The sequence below is a fragment of the Pocillopora damicornis genome, chromosome 8 (genome assembly GCF_964200805.1).
Source record: "Pocillopora damicornis chromosome 8, jaPocDami1.2, whole genome shotgun sequence".
NCBI lineage: Eukaryota > Metazoa > Cnidaria > Anthozoa > Scleractinia > Pocilloporidae > Pocillopora > Pocillopora damicornis.
In genome coordinates this window covers 515,181-530,951 of record NC_142677.1, presented here as the reverse complement: position 1 = coordinate 530,951, position 15,771 = coordinate 515,181, and the positions used below count along the sequence as shown (strand labels likewise).

Genomic DNA, 15,771 nt, shown 5'->3' with positions numbered 1-15,771 from the left:
GATCGTGGCCTGAAGAGCCTGCAATATTTACTATTTTTGCCATCAGTCTACTGAGTCTTGCCATGCGTCAATTATTCCAATATGGCTGTCAAAATATAAAGTGAATTTCGTCTTTTATGAGTATAAGAGGATATAGAATTATTTTCATATGGCGGGTTTTAGACCAAGAGGGTCTATCGTACAGTTCAAATGGCAGGAAACGCCAGAGGGACGAGAGTTTTTAGGAGGAATTTTGCACCGAAACAAAAGAAAATCTTTCGGTATGCCATGCTCAAAAATTTTAATTATCCAATCATGATTTTGAATGTATTGATGGTTTTTTTCTTATCTTTAGGATTACTTGAGGCCCCAAGCTTACCGCCGCAACTTCCCGTCGAAAATGTGTCCTACAAGATCTTCTTAACGGGGAAGCCAGCTGTTGGAAAAACGAGTACTGTAGCAAAGCTGATAGGGCAAGGTACTGCAACTATCAAGCAGAGCTTTGTGGAAAGTTAATAGCAGTTAATATTTCTTGTTTCATGGATGTTTGAAGGTGTGTCAACAGGGAGTTTTGTGTTGTCTTATAGAAGAATTTTCTTTGGTCCTCTGTAGAAATTTCCAGTTATCACGTCGAAACTCCAGGTATTCAGACATCGGTGATATACTGGCCAGCAAAAGTAAGTTGAATAATCAGTTGAGCACTCTGAACTTTGATTCAATTATGGTACCTTAAAGCATTTTTGTAGGCTTCAGGTAAACTGTAGGCACCAGACTATTGTTGTTCTGTGCACAAGACTTTTTTTCAAGTAAGAGGCACACTGAAATAATTCACACGTAAAGTCAGCTACTAATATGCCATGCACACAAAGATCTGGTCTAGTTTAGCCTAATGCTGCACACTGGAACAAGTTTTTTTTAATTTCTGTATACTTTGGCTAAGTTGTACCTGGTTCGATCTTCTACTTAAAATTGGTGTTACTTGTTGATTGATCAAGTGATTGCCACAAGAACATTTCCTCCTCCTGCAATAAAGTCAATGATTGCTCTGGCATTCAGTGAACCACCCTATTCTTCAAAATATGGTTAAAATATCACAAAATGCAGATAAATAATTTATTAAGATCTTTGCAATGCATGCAAATATTCAATCCCTTGGGTTATTTTATCTATAAGGGTTTTTTTTGTATCACGTCACTAAACAACCTCAGCATCAGTGCTGTTATGCAGTGTTAAGTTTCTCCATGGTAAGCTTATGTCATAGATTGCTGAACTGCCTTGTGGGAGGTCAAAGGTTAAACCCGGACTGGACCAACACTCAGGGTCTTAAAATAACTGTGGAGATTGTGCTATCTTTGCTGTGACATTTGCAAATAGTAAGACATTCTGGGCTTTTTGGATAAGAGCAATAAACCATAGGCTTCATCTCCTGAAGAACCCAGACGCTTCTAGCAAAGAACATTGCTCCCATTGTTGTGGTTTGGCCTTGTTGTTGTTTATACTGTCCCCATTAAAACCAGTTTTAAATCTAGACTAGGCCTGAGCTGTCTTACTATGGCAAATGGATAAAATGAAAAAAAAAAACAGAATTTTTGCTCACAAGACCATGATGTGTTTTTTTTTTCTTAAATAAATTAAGATGCAGTCTCTAATAACTAACCTTTTTGATTAGTATGAAAGATATTTGCTAAGATGAGCACAGTGCTCTGTTCTATGACTTCATGATCCTCTTCAACTTCATATCTTGCTCCATCTAGCAAGAATATCCTAGGTGATGTTTTTTTTAATGACAGTGTACAAACTTTATTCCAAACTTGTTATAGTAATAAACTTTTCTTTAATTCATCTCATTACCTAGCTGAAAGAGAATCAGAAAGTTGTGATGTTTAAGCTTCAATTCTGGGACTGTGGTGAACATGCTATCAGAAAATATGACCATCTGTTACCAGTAAGACACAGTTTGAATTATAGCTATAATTATTTTCAGGAATTTCTTATTTAATTAGTTAATTTTTTTTTTGCCAAAAGAAGGGACTCCTTGTAGTCTAGCCAACATTCCTGCCCCTTTGAATGGGAAGCAAAAACAGTGAATTTTACTAAATTAGAGAGTAATCATAAGATGTCTTTATCACCTTGTTGCCACTGAAGTGCAGGGATGGCAAATTTTGCTTTGTGGATTCACACAAGGCCTTTATGCTGTTTTAGTTTCTGGTCAATGCCTTTTAGTAAATGGAGCCCATTGTTCTCTCCATAGGCTCTCAAAGAGAAAGCTGATGCAGCGCTTTTCTTGTTCTCATTCACAGACAGGTACACAGTGTGTAATGCTGGTACATTAACCCTTTATACCCTAACATCAGTATGCATATTCCCCATACTGTTCTCTATACATTTCCTAAGGTGCTGACAAGGAGAATTTGTTTAACAATCAAGAGCTTCTTTAGTTGGTGATCAGTTCCTTTATTCTCCTGATCTTAATGTTTGATTCAGGGGTGACATGATAGGGAGAAATTAGATGCCAGTCTCTCTTAGGGGTTGAAGGGTTAACTGTAATTGACAGCTGTTAGCAGTGTACTTTAACTCAAAATATCTGTAAAATGTGTATGGAAATCACATTCAGCTGTGATATGTGAAGTTCTGATTTTTTTTTCAATGTTGTGTGAACTTTGAGTGGTTTACAAATCAGGATTCCAAGCTGCAATCAGTTTTGTTGCCATGGCAAATAGAAAATATATCTGGTGACTAAAATTTCAGGGAAAGTTGTCAATTGGTGACCAACAGATTTGAAAAAAAAAAAAAAAAGAATTAGAAAAGCCTATCAATGTTTGGTTGAATTATCTGATCATCTGAATCATCTGATCTATTTTCTGCAGAGGAAGTTTTGATGATTTGCCAAATCAGGTAAGTCTGTTAAAAGTGAGATAAACTCAGATAGATATGAACCAATGTCCTCACTAAGGTCCTTCCTCTTCTTGTTCTGGGAGAGAGTCTGTTAATGATCTGAGTTTTGGTTGAACAGTGGAATGCAACATTCCAACTATTTCAGACAAAAATAGAGAGATAGTTGTTATAGCTAGTCTAAAAAAAGTATGTACATTATTTTCTTGAAGGGAATTTATAAATTCCTGGCAAATGTAATTATGTGTTCTGTTAAAGATACACCACAATGTCAAGTGGTAGTGATTATTTATCCTGAAAACTCGTGTGTTACTCAAATCCAATACCTCTTTACAGAAATTCCTTTGTTTAGGAATACTTTGTAATAGTAATAATAATAATAAAAAAGAAACATTATTGGTATCTCATTGTGGAATACTTCCTCTGCAGATAAATCGCGTTCTGGATCAAGAAGAGAAGATCTTGCGGATAGCTGTGGCAACTAGATATCCTTTCTTTCAAATACTTCATCAAGCTGGTCAACTCCCTCAGATTCTTTAACAATTTACCTTGTTTCTCAATTTCGTGAAAATCAGGAAAACTCAACGACCTCTGACTAAAACAGAAAGCGATTACCGTTCTTTGATAGAAATAATTTGACCACACCTATAAAGTATTTTTGCCGAACCTATACTTCGTCAGGGATTAATATATGCTGATAGTGAACTAGAAGCGGGCCACCTGGGATCGTCTGAGAATGAAAGAATCCTAGACGTTATATCTATGCGTGCCCGTATTTTCATGTCGTGTTTTGGTGGAAAATGCTTTAAAATTAGGTTTTCCGGGTCAATTTTTGTTTTAACCGTACATGTTTTGGATTTGACACACATGTCATCTATAAAGTAATCCCTCTTCAACAATTGATATATTAAGCATTCCAGGCTATCTTTTAAGTCTTGTTTTAAGTGGTTTCTAAAATGTTATCGACGGAATTTTCCATCTGTAGGTCCTGGACTTAAGCGTGCTCTTTGACCAATCAAGTCAATTGTTTTGTCTGAATGTGATTAGTGAGAAACACTTCAAAAAATACGATTACGAACTGAAGCCCATGCATTCGCACTTAATCCTGATTAACAATAATCCACTTTTTAAGCTTAAAGACGATGCAGCGATCTTCTTGGGGATTTTGTGGTTTGACAGCGACCTTAACTTGAAACAAACTGGACCAGATCTTGAACAGTGATTTCACAGAACAGGAAATTCGAGAGTTTGAAGAACAATGGCAAGTTCCTGTGCTACGAATTGCAAATGTTACTGGTAAACGACTGGCAGATAGTCGCACCTTGGACGGACGGGCGGGAGTCATGGTAAGAGGGCCCGTAGTTACAGAAGATCAACATGTAACTTCTCCCAATTATCTCAAGACAATATGCAGCAGAGAGGAAATGAGAATTTAAAAACTTGTCAACTGGAGGGTGTTTCCTTCATAGTGAGCCAAATTCTCTCAACTTTTTTTCAAGGAAAATGTGGTAACTGTAAAGGAGAATTTCTGTAATCACACCTCGAAAGGTGACGATTAACCCTTGAACTCCCATGTGTGAACAAAACAGAATTTTACATTACAATATCAGTACAATATCAACCAAACAAGAGATGAGATTAAAGAAACAATTGAATTAGGGGATTATCTTATTGGTTGAACCAATGCCAAATTCTCCGAACTTTCATTATAGTAGTTTTATGGCATGGAGTAAGGAGAATTACTGGTGAGATCTTGGGAGAGGGAAGGTTAAGTTGAATAAGCGCAAACAATGTGTGTATGTTTGTGATGAAATGATGGGTGAAAACACGGAATGCTCTGTAAATGCAAGGAGGTCATGGGGAAGAAGAAGAAGCTTATCAAGCCTGACGTAAAATCAATTGGGATTAACTTTAATGGCTTCTGAGCTTAATCGATTAACGTTAGGAAGTCGTACACTTGTGGCTGTGGTTTTTCCAAAGCCGATTATAGCATTTAGGCTGATCCAGAATTATCTGCGAGTTTTTTTTCAGGGGGTTTAGTGGTAAACCTGAAAGACGAAAATATGCCTGTTAACAGAAAGGTCCTTGAAAAATTGCCAATGTCTTTCACTTCTTTTGCTGTAATAACTGGGTCTGTCTTGTTATAATTGTTATAATTCGCCTGGCATCAAACATGCCTAAAAAAACTAAATTTAGAAACGTGAAAACTCGCGCTGGAGCTCATTATTGATACCGTCTTTCTTTCTTCTCCATTAAGGGTAGAATTTTGTTTATTTTTGGTTCGGCGTGAAATCAAGAGAATGGGAAATAGATTACGAAATATTTCCCGCAGTTTTTTAAGGGCCCCAAACTTGTCTCGGTCTATGAAAAAAGCAAAAAGACAAAAAAAAAAACATTATGCAGATCTATGGGAGGCGAATGACACTTAAATAATCCTTCTCTGTTCTTAGGAAGTGGCTCCTTTTCTGAATTCTTTGGTTGAGTTACTGTTGCAACGTGATCAGGTGACAGTTTCCACCTCAGCTGGACGGAAGGTTACCCGTCATTCCGCTGGGTCGCGGTCCTCTGCTGAGTTCAAGATTTACATTTGACATTCCAGTGGTTTGTTATATCTATTATATTTCTCGAGCTGAGTCTTCCCGAAGAGCGATAAGGAAAAAGATTGTTTGGAAATTCCGCATCGTCAAAGTTACGATCTTCAATGTCGTGATTGGTCATTTAACAGATGCCAGGTGCGGAAAAAGGTATCAAATACACGGAAAATACAGGGAACACGTGACTACTCGCTCCTAAGGTTGTGTCATATAATGCAAGGGAATAGTGCTGAGTGCGGGGAAATGCCTGACCAAGTGTCAAAGTCACATGGAACCAAATGTGTCACGGGTAGCATGGAACCTGTGACAAACACTTGAAGTGTTGTATACTTCGTACCATGGAACAAGTGACGAAGACGGGACGCGTTGTAAACTCGGTAACGTGGAACCAGTGACAAACAGGTGATGGAGTAAGAATCTCGGTAACATGGAACTTGTGACACGCGTATGAAAACACCGAACCAGAGTCAAGCAGGGAAACTTTGCTAAGCGCGGGGAGTACATGACTATTGTGTCAATGTGCTAAATGGAAAATTCATGACCGTAGTCAAGCGAGTGAACAGTGCAAACCGCGGGAAATACGTAACCACGGTGTCGATGTATTAGCGCGGCTAACTCGGAAGTCAGTTGTCTGGCACTGCTTGGGGGCAGTCTTAGTTTGAAAACATTGAAAAATAAATGCTAAATGGAAAGTGTGAATGTTTTACAATGGATTTTACTTTTAAACTTCGTTGCATAAATATTTATCCTAGACAATTCCAGTTCATATATTACTCAATACTTAGTCTTAAAGTTGTTACTTTTATATATATACAACACGCTCTTTCGTAATAACTTAAGGTATAACTTACAAAATATTTCAAACGAAATGCGGTCAGTGCGCTTGTCACTACCTACTCATAACACGTATGTTCGCTACGGATGGAAATAAGAAAATTTACGATACAGATGTCTATGTGATTGCTGGTATACTTCGTGTTGAGCCAGAAATACGAGAGAAATCTAGTTTCAAGTGAACGAAGTCTTCGTTTTCCTTTCCTATAAAGGATTCGAAAGCCAACTTGGAGTTTTTTGTCTTTCTCAGCTGTTGACCTAGTAGACTTTGGTTTGCTTGGTTAAATTGTTCATAAGTTCTTTCAATCATCTTCGAATACAAAACAAGTCTTTTTACTCTACTACTTATCGAGTCAGAACTTTCAGTGTAGACGAAGTGTTGAAGCGTTTCCTTAAAGAAAAACTTGTCTAGTCACACTGTCGTGTAATCTGTTAGTTTTGGAAATTTCTCCACTACTTAGTAGCTCGTTAAAACCAAGCTATTGTTTTAAAGTTATGAATTATATAATTGGTGCGCACAACTCGTTAATACGACCGAAATGATAAATTTATTAATGAGTGAACCTAAAATGTCTGGAAAATTCCAAATACTTAAAAATGTATCTTAACAGATACCATTTAATTTTGAAAACGTTCAAATTAAAAGGCGATTCAAATGAATCGAACAAATACTTCTCTTAGAGAAATGCGGTTGTTTGTCGTTTTATGTTTTTTTCAACTCGAATAAATTATCCAAACTTCGACAAAATTGCTTGAACGCCGGCTCTAAATGTACATATTTTGAATAAATGCAAATTTTAAACAACCTCACTCGCCTCCTTTGATTCCCTATTCCCTTCTCTCCCCCTCAGCAATGTTAGCAGGGGGAAAATTTTGAAGTTGTCGCATCCATTTTATTAAAGGAGGGGTTTTTTGTTTAGTATTTGTAGAGGATTGAAGCACCAATCGAAAACGTAAAACTTCAACCTTTTTTCGCAAATAACTACAAAAACAAGTATTCGAGATAAACGCTACTATACTACGAGATAAACGATACTTTGAACGTCGCTTGGCTAAGAATTTATGTTGTTTACTTCGTGTCCTCTAGAAACACTTTTGATATAAATATAACTTATAATTTGGATGAATTCTAACCGAATGCGCGTTTATGTAAACAATAGCTTCCATTTACGGCGAAAATATGTTCGGGTTTTTGTCCGAGAACATCATCTCTTCCGAGATGCGAACAGTTTGTTTAATGTCCAAAGAAAAATGCACGAGCATCTTTTCGCGCCAAATGAAGCCTAATGTGACTATTATCCATCAAACATTTTCGCAACACACTGGAAAAAAATGTTAACGGTAGCTTACTGTTTGCTGCGAGTGGGATGTCTACTTCTGAGAGTTCTCTCGTTCGACTTTGTGAACGAAAACGCATGTCCTTTCTTATGTGACAACAGCTGCACGCTTTCATCTTGAATGAAGACTTTTATCGTGGTGGACGTAAGGTTTGCAAATTAGGGAATATCACTCGGGGTATATCACCGGATACTCCCTAGTTTGAGCTAGGATAAACACGGTCAACCGTTCGCGAGCGAAAATGATTGATGAATCACAATTTTAAATCTATCACGTGTACAGTTCGATAGATTGTTACTTGCCCGGCTTCTGCACACGATGAGCACTTCTTAAACGTATTCTGGTTCTGTTTTCTGTCGTGAAGGGGCACTTTTCTTCCCCTCTGCATTTGAATCTTGAGAAATAACACTCAGCCTCATTTGAACGCCAGTCGGATCCCACTCAAGGCTGTATCGATGAGCTGGGTCAAGTCTCACTTGGACGCACTCCACATGGTCAGCGGAGTCCGCTTTTCTCTCAGGCCCAGGACTCGGTTGAGGTGTGGGGGGTAGGTCGGGTATAGGCTGAGGGGGTGGGGGTGGCGGCGGAGGCATGACTTCTTCATCACCATACTCGTAAGCGCAAGATGGATCCCATTCTAAACTTGACTTAGATACCCGCGATACCGTGGAAGCGGTGCTGATTCGATTTTTCTGCTTTAGTCCTGTTGGAAGGTCCGTGAGTTTATCGCCCTCCTCAAGTTTGGCCAACCTTCTAGTGGGAGACTGAGGAGAAGTACATCGGGGCTCATAAGCTGGTGAGCCAGATTCACTCTCCAAGCTGATCGCAGGATTCTCGTAAATCCTTATCCTTTCTGCAGGTTTTGATGAAGTATCTGTGAGACTATTACCAGCTTTCTTTTTTTCTTTGTCGCTTATCTTTATTTTTGATTTCGGGGCAACTGGTTTAATGACTAAAAACGTCGCTAGCCGCTCCCAGTCCGTCGCTTTATTTGCAGATTTAGGAGAGTTGGGTCCATCTTGTTTAGTTTTCTCTCCACACATTGTGGACCTTGAAGACGTTGGTGATGTAACATCTTCATGAATTTCTAAACCATCCGATCCGGCGCGAAACACCAAAACACCGTTACGTTTTTCTTTTGAACGCTCTTTAGGCTTTTTGTCCCGGAAACGCACAGGTGAAAGAGGTCTCAATGGACTCCTGTTGCCATCGCTAGCGTTCAAATCTTCGACATCTTTCCCTTCTAAGAGCGATTTAGTCCGTTTGTGAGGAGGCGGCAACTCGGTTTTGGAATCGTCGTGCGTCGGAACGCATTCGAGAGTCTTCGGCCTCTTTTTCAGCTTAGGCGATAGAACACGAACAATAATATCACGCACTGGGCTCATTCGTCGATCTCTCTTCGTGTTTTGATTTTCATCTCTTGTTGATTCACCTTTAACGTCGTCGCCATCGCATTGGTCCAATGAAGAACCCGCGCATCCTTTAGAAAGACGATGTCTTTTCGCGTCTTTTTCCAAAGAATTGCCTTTTTTCTTTGGATGTTGAAGGCACGGAGTAATTGATGAAATATCGCTCGACAGTGTCGAGTTTCCGTCGTTGATTTTCAGAAGTGCATTTGGTGAACTTGGAGACATGCTGGGGCATTCGCTGCTCAGCCAAGTTACATTGGTGTCGGAGGATATCGTACCGCAATCACTCACTCCTTCGTCTTGCACTCGGCCGACCCTCGTCAAAGTGCTTGGAGACGACGGAGCTGAGTGTAACAGAACAACAGCTTCTTCGTGACGAGAGTTTGTAGGAGATTTATTCGTAATTATCACTGCGCCTTCGGCCTTGGAGAATTCAAAGCCTCTTCTTTGCTGCTCCGGTTCTTGTATAATTTCAGTAACAGGTAATACTTTTACACAAGCTTCTTTGTTGATGGGGCTTTTAACTTCTACCACGGATAAAGATTCTAGCGATTTCTTTGAAGGTAAAGGGCCCATTTCTGTATCACGTTTTCTGTCTTTACTATCATCTGCTTCCAACTCATCCTCTTTCTGTTCTTTTCGGCAGGACAAAGCGCGGTACAGATTTTCCAAATGATCGTTATCAAATGAATACAGGAATGTATGAAGGCAAGCGTTTAAAGAAAGCGAAATAGCCATACTTTGCATAGCTACTGTTTCAGTTAATATTGCAGGAACTGTGAAGAGAATAAGCGTGTACGGAACTGCCCAGGCGAAAAACGTCGATAATACAAGAAGGAACATGCGAACAGTGTTTTTATAATCCGTTGTCGCTGATAGTACAGGATCTCTACGTGGTGCTCGGCAAATCATAAAAATATGAAGGAATATAAGTACCACGCAAATACTAACAAGCGTCAAATTTATTCCTCTGTTTATGTCTGTGAAGGATTTTCCACTGGCAAATGTAGAGCAAAGATAGCCCCAGTTTCCCGCTTTAGTCCACAGAACAACTGTGGCTATGGTTGCAAATATCCAACTCTCGAACACATAGCCCACAGCTCGGCAAGTATCAATATAATGAGCAGATTTGATTATGACAACGAGAAATCTCTCCACTGTGACCAGCAAAAGAGAAAGCACAATAACTATGAGCCCGATGTACTTGACGATGAACAGCGGCACACAAAGCTTGGCTTCCCATCGTTCTTTATGGCACTCGGACGAGTTCTCGTATGTAACCGTATCAGATACCGTTACTATGACAATGTGCGCACCAATAAGGATGTTCCCCAGCAGTAAATTCATGACGAAAATACAAAGAGGTGCACGGCGAACTTCGCTGTTGCATAACAAGGTCGCCAAAACGAGGAGATTGGAGGCGACTGCGAGAAGACCGAAAGTCCATAACGCCAATTTTACTCCAGTGTTTTCACCAATCATCCCTGGCCAACATGTGCTATTTGTTTTAGAAGCTACACAAATGACTTTGATCTTCTTCTGTTTGTTCTCGCATCTTGCAAGTACGCACGAATGTTTAGGAAATGGAGAGAGCTTCATGACATCTTCTCTGATGTCCATAGCGTCATTGCAGACGGGGTAATCATTTGCCATACACTCGTCTGTAGGCTTTTTGTAGATCTCGCAATGGACTTTTTCCTGTTTTATATCGATGGTTACGTTGACTGAGTGTGACCTGTTACGAAATTCCTCGGAGAGATTTTGAAGATTTTTGCTATCCACGCCGATGATTTGCAGAGATGGAAGACTTTCGAACACGTCTTTGTCTATAATCAGCTGCCCGTTGTCCTTCAGATTTCTGAAATAAATAACGGTTGTAATATCGATTAAAACGAGAACATTGTTTTGAATTACATTATAGAGAAATTTTCAATGTGTGTCGAAAGTCAGCCGGGACTGCTTTGGCTTTGCTTTTTCTTATTATTTAATTGGTCCAGAAAACTCGTACCATCCTTCTCAACGCAAAACTTAGAACAATTGCGACTGGGTCATTCGCGTTATCCCGCGCTTCAAGCAGTTTGCTGGTTTTCACTTTGACCTATTATTGGCTAATGATGATATAAAACTTTGCTCTGATTGGTCCCTGGGATTACTTTGGTTTCGGTTTTTTGACACTCAATTGAAGTCTGAACGCTCTTTACCAATTATTGTCAATATTATGGCTGGACTATACAATTTCGTGAAAGAAAAGAACTTTTTGCCAAAAAAAGAAACAATTAGTTAGACACGAAACATCGCCAAAGAGTATAAACATCACTTTTTTAAAATACAACGCATGGTGACCTTAGGCCCTGTACATGTTGAAATGTTTTCCTTTGACAAGTGTTCCTTGGTTGTATGTCCTACGCAGTATGTGCTGATGGAAATTTAGGAAAACGTTTTAACCTTGCTAAGCCCATTCGTTTAATGAGAAAACTGGCATGCTACTTTGAAACTTTGATAGTCGATAATTTGTAAAGGGTTGAAGGGAAATCTGTCTACAATAACTTCTCGTTGAAAAGTGATCCAGCCAAGGTTAAAGCCAGTGTAAATGAGGCTCAAAAATATTTTATATCAAATAATCTAAGCTGTCATCACACATTACGATGGAAATAGAAATAGAAAAAAACCAATACATACAATTCTCGAAGATTGCGAAGTCCTCTGAAGGAATGTCTCGAAAGATATCTGATAGAATTGTTTGCGAGAGATCTGCAAAGAACAAACGGCATGTGTATTAATTCAAAGAGAGATTCTATATTTAAGTTCCTTTAATCGTTCGTGTTCTCTTTTAGCCTCAACATGCAACATGAATACATCACGACTACTCACAGATATCGCAGCGAAGTAAAGTTTTCAAATGTTCCTGGAGGAATCTTTGTGATGTCATCTGACGAGAGATCACTGGAAGAAAAATCAAGATAAACCACAAAATTGGACTTCTCATAATACGGACATATTTAGAATTCTGGGAAATATCCAGAGAGAAAATCACCTCACAAAGGGTTAATTATCAACCTAACCTTGACCTGGCACAACTGGGTGACAAGTCAATGACTGTGAGATATTTGGTGAATTCAACACTGGCTAAGGTTAAGTGCATTCTTGTTTTGTTTCTTTCGTCAGTTTCGGAATTTTCGCTTTTCACATCACTTTAACAGTCATATCAACTAAGCCTCCACATTATTCTTACGTTTAAACGATGAAATTATGTAGTAGAAACTGTCAACAACATTGAAAAACGAAAGTTATCATGTTTCGCATGGAAAATTTTCCTCGAGGATAGCGGCTGTTGTAAATAAACTATCTCGGTTCGTTTTGAAATAAATGACCAACCTTTGAACCTCATTTTAATTATATATCTACATATATATACCTATGTTTAGTATTAAATCAGCTTTACTTAAAGTTGTAAGAAATAAAAGGTTAACAGGTCTAGTACCTTTTAAATACAGAGAAAGCTTCGCTGTACGAGTTCCTTTTTGACTACAATGATGTCCAAAATGAAGTGGTGCCGAATTCAATCCTCTCAATCCCAAGATCTCATTAATAATTCTTCTTAGTATCTGCCATACAATTCTTTTGATGTTACTTCGGAGAACTTGGTATTGGATCAACTAATAATTCCCTAGTTGATACCTTCATTTGTTCTCATCACTTGTCTACTTGAAATTGTATTAACATTGTAAGGAGAAATTCTGTCTTGGTCACCCATGAGAGTTAAAGGTACCTAATGCTTTGAATAAACAGTGTTCGCAAATTCTATAAATTTTGTAATCGAAGCGATCTCTTTTCGGGGAAACCCAACAGTAAGGGTATCTGTCGTTTAATCGCCTTTTGTTTTAACAATTACACTTTTTTTTCATTCATAATTTTCAGTAAGAACAGCTCCAAAACCTGCGTGTTCATTTAAAATTAAAATTGAACTCCGCCATCATAAAAGTCCCTCAAGTTTGGGGCAATCTAAGCGCTCTAACTTGAAAGATTAAACTCAAATATTGGCTTCCAATTTTCACAAATAATTTTAGAGCATTTTTAGTTTTCTTTGCTATGTTGCTTGTAGTTGCGTGTTTGATATCTGTAATTACGTTATTAATTTGATTCGAACACTTTAAAACGAAAACCATATCTTCCATTAAATAGCAAGCGTACGTGCTCAGTAATTAACTTTTCATCTGTTTTCCTCCTTTCATTTCCGGATCACAAAAACTGAATTTAGTTACTGGAAACAGTTCGAGTTACTTCCCCGAAAAACAAATATTTTGATGCCACTAATCTCCTTTGCATATGAATGTACTACACTTAACTTTGGCCACCCAAGCCCGATCTGTGAAAGAAAACGTTCCTTATATTTCAACGTTTCTTTCACTTTTTATTTTTTAAGGTCACGTTTTGCGGTTTTACAAGATGACCTGGCCGAGGATGTAAGAAACAAAAAGTCTTTCATACTTTTAAGCTGAAAAACAGATTTAAGCTTGTTTTTCTTTGCATTAGACTTCAGTGTCTAGTTTAAAGTTAGCAAAACCCATTCCAAATCTTCACTTTTTCCTCGCAAGACATCACTGAGAATTAATAAGTTTATGATAAATCATATTTCTTCTTCAGAAGAGCTCGAATTAACCATTACTTCAAAAAGTTCCTTTGACGACTTCGTCATATTCATTGTCTCAACTTTAATTTTAAATTTATTTTTTAAGACAAACCATGCACGTTAGTGCGGACTATGCCGGTGCGTATATCTCTGTGCTAAGCTCAGTCCAACGCTTTGCGTTTAAATATACTTACAGTCGCGTTATATTGGTAGGTAAAATCTTCTTTAAGATTCTCAAGTCTTTCACTTTGCACCGGATCGTCTCCCCACAACTGCACTGTTTCGGACAGTCAAACGCCAAACAACGACTGAGGCATAGAAGCACAGCAAAAGCGACCAGAGAAGCGTTCATCTTGCGTGAATCCTCAAGCGAAGTCACTGGCTGTTTGCAAACAAAACCAAGAAAAAATCATTAGATTCGCGGCGCCATGACAATCACGCGAGATTGTGACAGATAACGAGCGAATAAGAGTGACATTAATAACCCATACCGAACCGATAAGGAGTTGATAAGCACATGCGACGACTCTTCGGTCAGTTTTCAAATCGAAGCAGGGGTTTTCTAGCGCGCGCGTTTGTTTTATTTCGTTTAACACAATACTAGCAGACGCTCTCCCAGGTAGAGTATAAGTATGTTTGATGTGCGCTTTTGGAAGCGTCTGGACAGCGTAGTATTCAAGTGCGTGAAATACGACACTTATCACCCAAGTGTATAATACAGTGTTTATTTTAGGGGGAGAAATGGATATGGGACCGCCTAAAGCCAATATGAGTTTGGCAGGTGTACCGAATAGGACTCAAAGAAAACGCTTGTCACGACATTTCTTAAAGTAAATCATGTGAGGAATTAGGAAAAGTTTCAGTCGACATAGGGAAAATCTACAGCCGCCTTTTCGAGTCAAATAAACGATTCGTAAATATTCAATGCCTTGAAAGTTGTTATTGTTCACTCCTAAATTTTGCGATGCCAAAAGTTCGGATCTCGTAAATAATAACGTAATTGGATTACTTCGCTACCCTTTGCAGTAACGATTAACTAACAAAAAGGGAAAAGCTCTTACTAATGAGGTTCCTCCTAACGAGAAAAATTCCAAATTTCATTAATAAGTACTAGCTTGTTTGGTTATCAACGATGCAGCTTATTCGTAAGACTTAGGAATCATTTCTGCGAATGGTTTATGGTTAGATAAACAATTCCAGAGTTCTTGAAAAAACTCTCTCTTGCTTTTAAATTATCCCGACAGTGCTAACGAAAACATAAAAAAGTCAAGTGTCCAGTGACCCTGTACTTAGCGCCTTATACGCGGTGCGAGCTTCAGTTGAAAACAGTGTCTTTAAATAACTGAGCGATTTTTAATTTGTACTAGGTGAAAGCATAATCATGCGGTAACCAGCCAAAAATCCTCAGATCACTTCATCGTACAGAATGAACCTTTCATTTGATATCCTAGCTTTAGGCTTTGCCTGGCAAAGCAAATATTTCAAGTATAAAGTTTCTTAAACAAATAGGGCAACTGGACGAAGATTTATCCCCTTATTTCATTTACATTTCCTAAAAATATTTTCGACCGTGAGTGAAACAAGTTATAGCCGGATGTTGTCCACAAAGTTTCATAATAATACAAAATGGCCTAGTACACCACAGAGCCACCTTAATTACGCATTAAAACTCACGGTGTCGTGAAGAACTAGCCATTGTTAGGGTTACAAGTTACACTTAAAACCCCACACACTTGACGGTAATCGAAGGACGATGATTTTTTAATGAAAATAATTGACACGATACGCCTGTCCTCAGAAGATAAACGATAATTTAATTGGCGAAAATTGACAACAATTTTCCAAAATTTATGTGTGTCAGAAATGTCAACCAGCACGAAAGGTGCCAACATTCATTTTCCGTTCGGCACCTGTATGTTCTATGAGGATGTCAAAACCACATATAGCAGTGAACACCTAAAGTAGTCATTACTAAAGTCATCTTAGGGTTATCCAGTTGGTATATTCTCATTACGACTCGGTGGTCATTTTCCCCGGCTGCCCAAAATATCATAGTGTCTGCTTAACTTGTGAACTGTTATCTACTGATAACTGT

At 38.5% G+C, this 15,771-nt stretch overlaps 2 protein-coding genes across 6 annotated transcripts in view; one reads left to right on the top strand and one right to left on the bottom strand.

Moving 5' to 3' along the window:
- The first annotated feature begins 38 nt into the window (after positions 1-38).
- Positions 39-6,985, top strand: LOC113680658 (ciliogenesis and planar polarity effector 2). The gene is made up of 9 exons (XM_089180705.1): positions 39-260; positions 335-457; positions 592-656; positions 1,835-1,924; positions 2,231-2,283; positions 2,847-2,874; positions 3,301-3,357; positions 4,071-4,217; positions 5,322-6,985. The coding sequence occupies exons 1-9, from the start codon at positions 149-151 to the stop codon at positions 5,460-5,462; spliced, it is 816 nt and encodes a 271-aa protein (XP_089036831.1). The 5' UTR covers positions 39-148; the 3' UTR covers positions 5,463-6,985.
- LOC113680656 (uncharacterized) overlaps positions 6,161-15,771 on the bottom strand; it is a 28,525-nt gene continuing 18,914 nt past the window's right edge. For 4 of the 5 annotated variants that reach the window (XM_089180703.1, XM_027197686.2, XM_089180702.1 and 1 more), the window contains exons 3-6: positions 13,871-14,058; positions 11,918-11,989; positions 11,726-11,797; positions 6,161-10,904 (exon numbers count right to left, since the gene is read on the bottom strand). In XM_089180703.1, the coding sequence (XP_089036829.1) occupies positions 7,967-10,904; positions 11,726-11,797; positions 11,918-11,989; positions 13,871-14,028 (3,240 nt within the window). In that variant the 5' untranslated portion in view covers positions 14,029-14,058 and the 3' untranslated portion in view covers positions 6,161-7,966. Of the gene's footprint in view, positions 10,905-11,725; positions 11,798-11,917; positions 11,990-13,870; positions 14,059-14,167; positions 14,274-15,771 lie in introns of those variants that run through there. The other variant, XM_089180704.1, reaches the window with a different exon arrangement.

What these genes read in the sequence shown, in the direction of transcription:
- LOC113680658 (XM_089180705.1), top strand. Translation starts at nt 149, where the DNA reads ATGGCGGGTTTTAGACCAAGAGGGTCTATCGTACAGTTCAAATGGCAG. An exon ending in AGCAAAGCTGATAGGGCAAG is followed by an intron (nt 458 to 591) that starts GTACTGCAACTA and finishes GGTCCTCTGTAG; the next exon opens with AAATTTCCAGTTATCACGTC. An exon ending in GGATAGCTGTGGCAACTAGA is followed by an intron (nt 3,358 to 4,070) that starts TATCCTTTCTTT and finishes ACTTGAAACAAA; the next exon opens with CTGGACCAGATCTTGAACAG.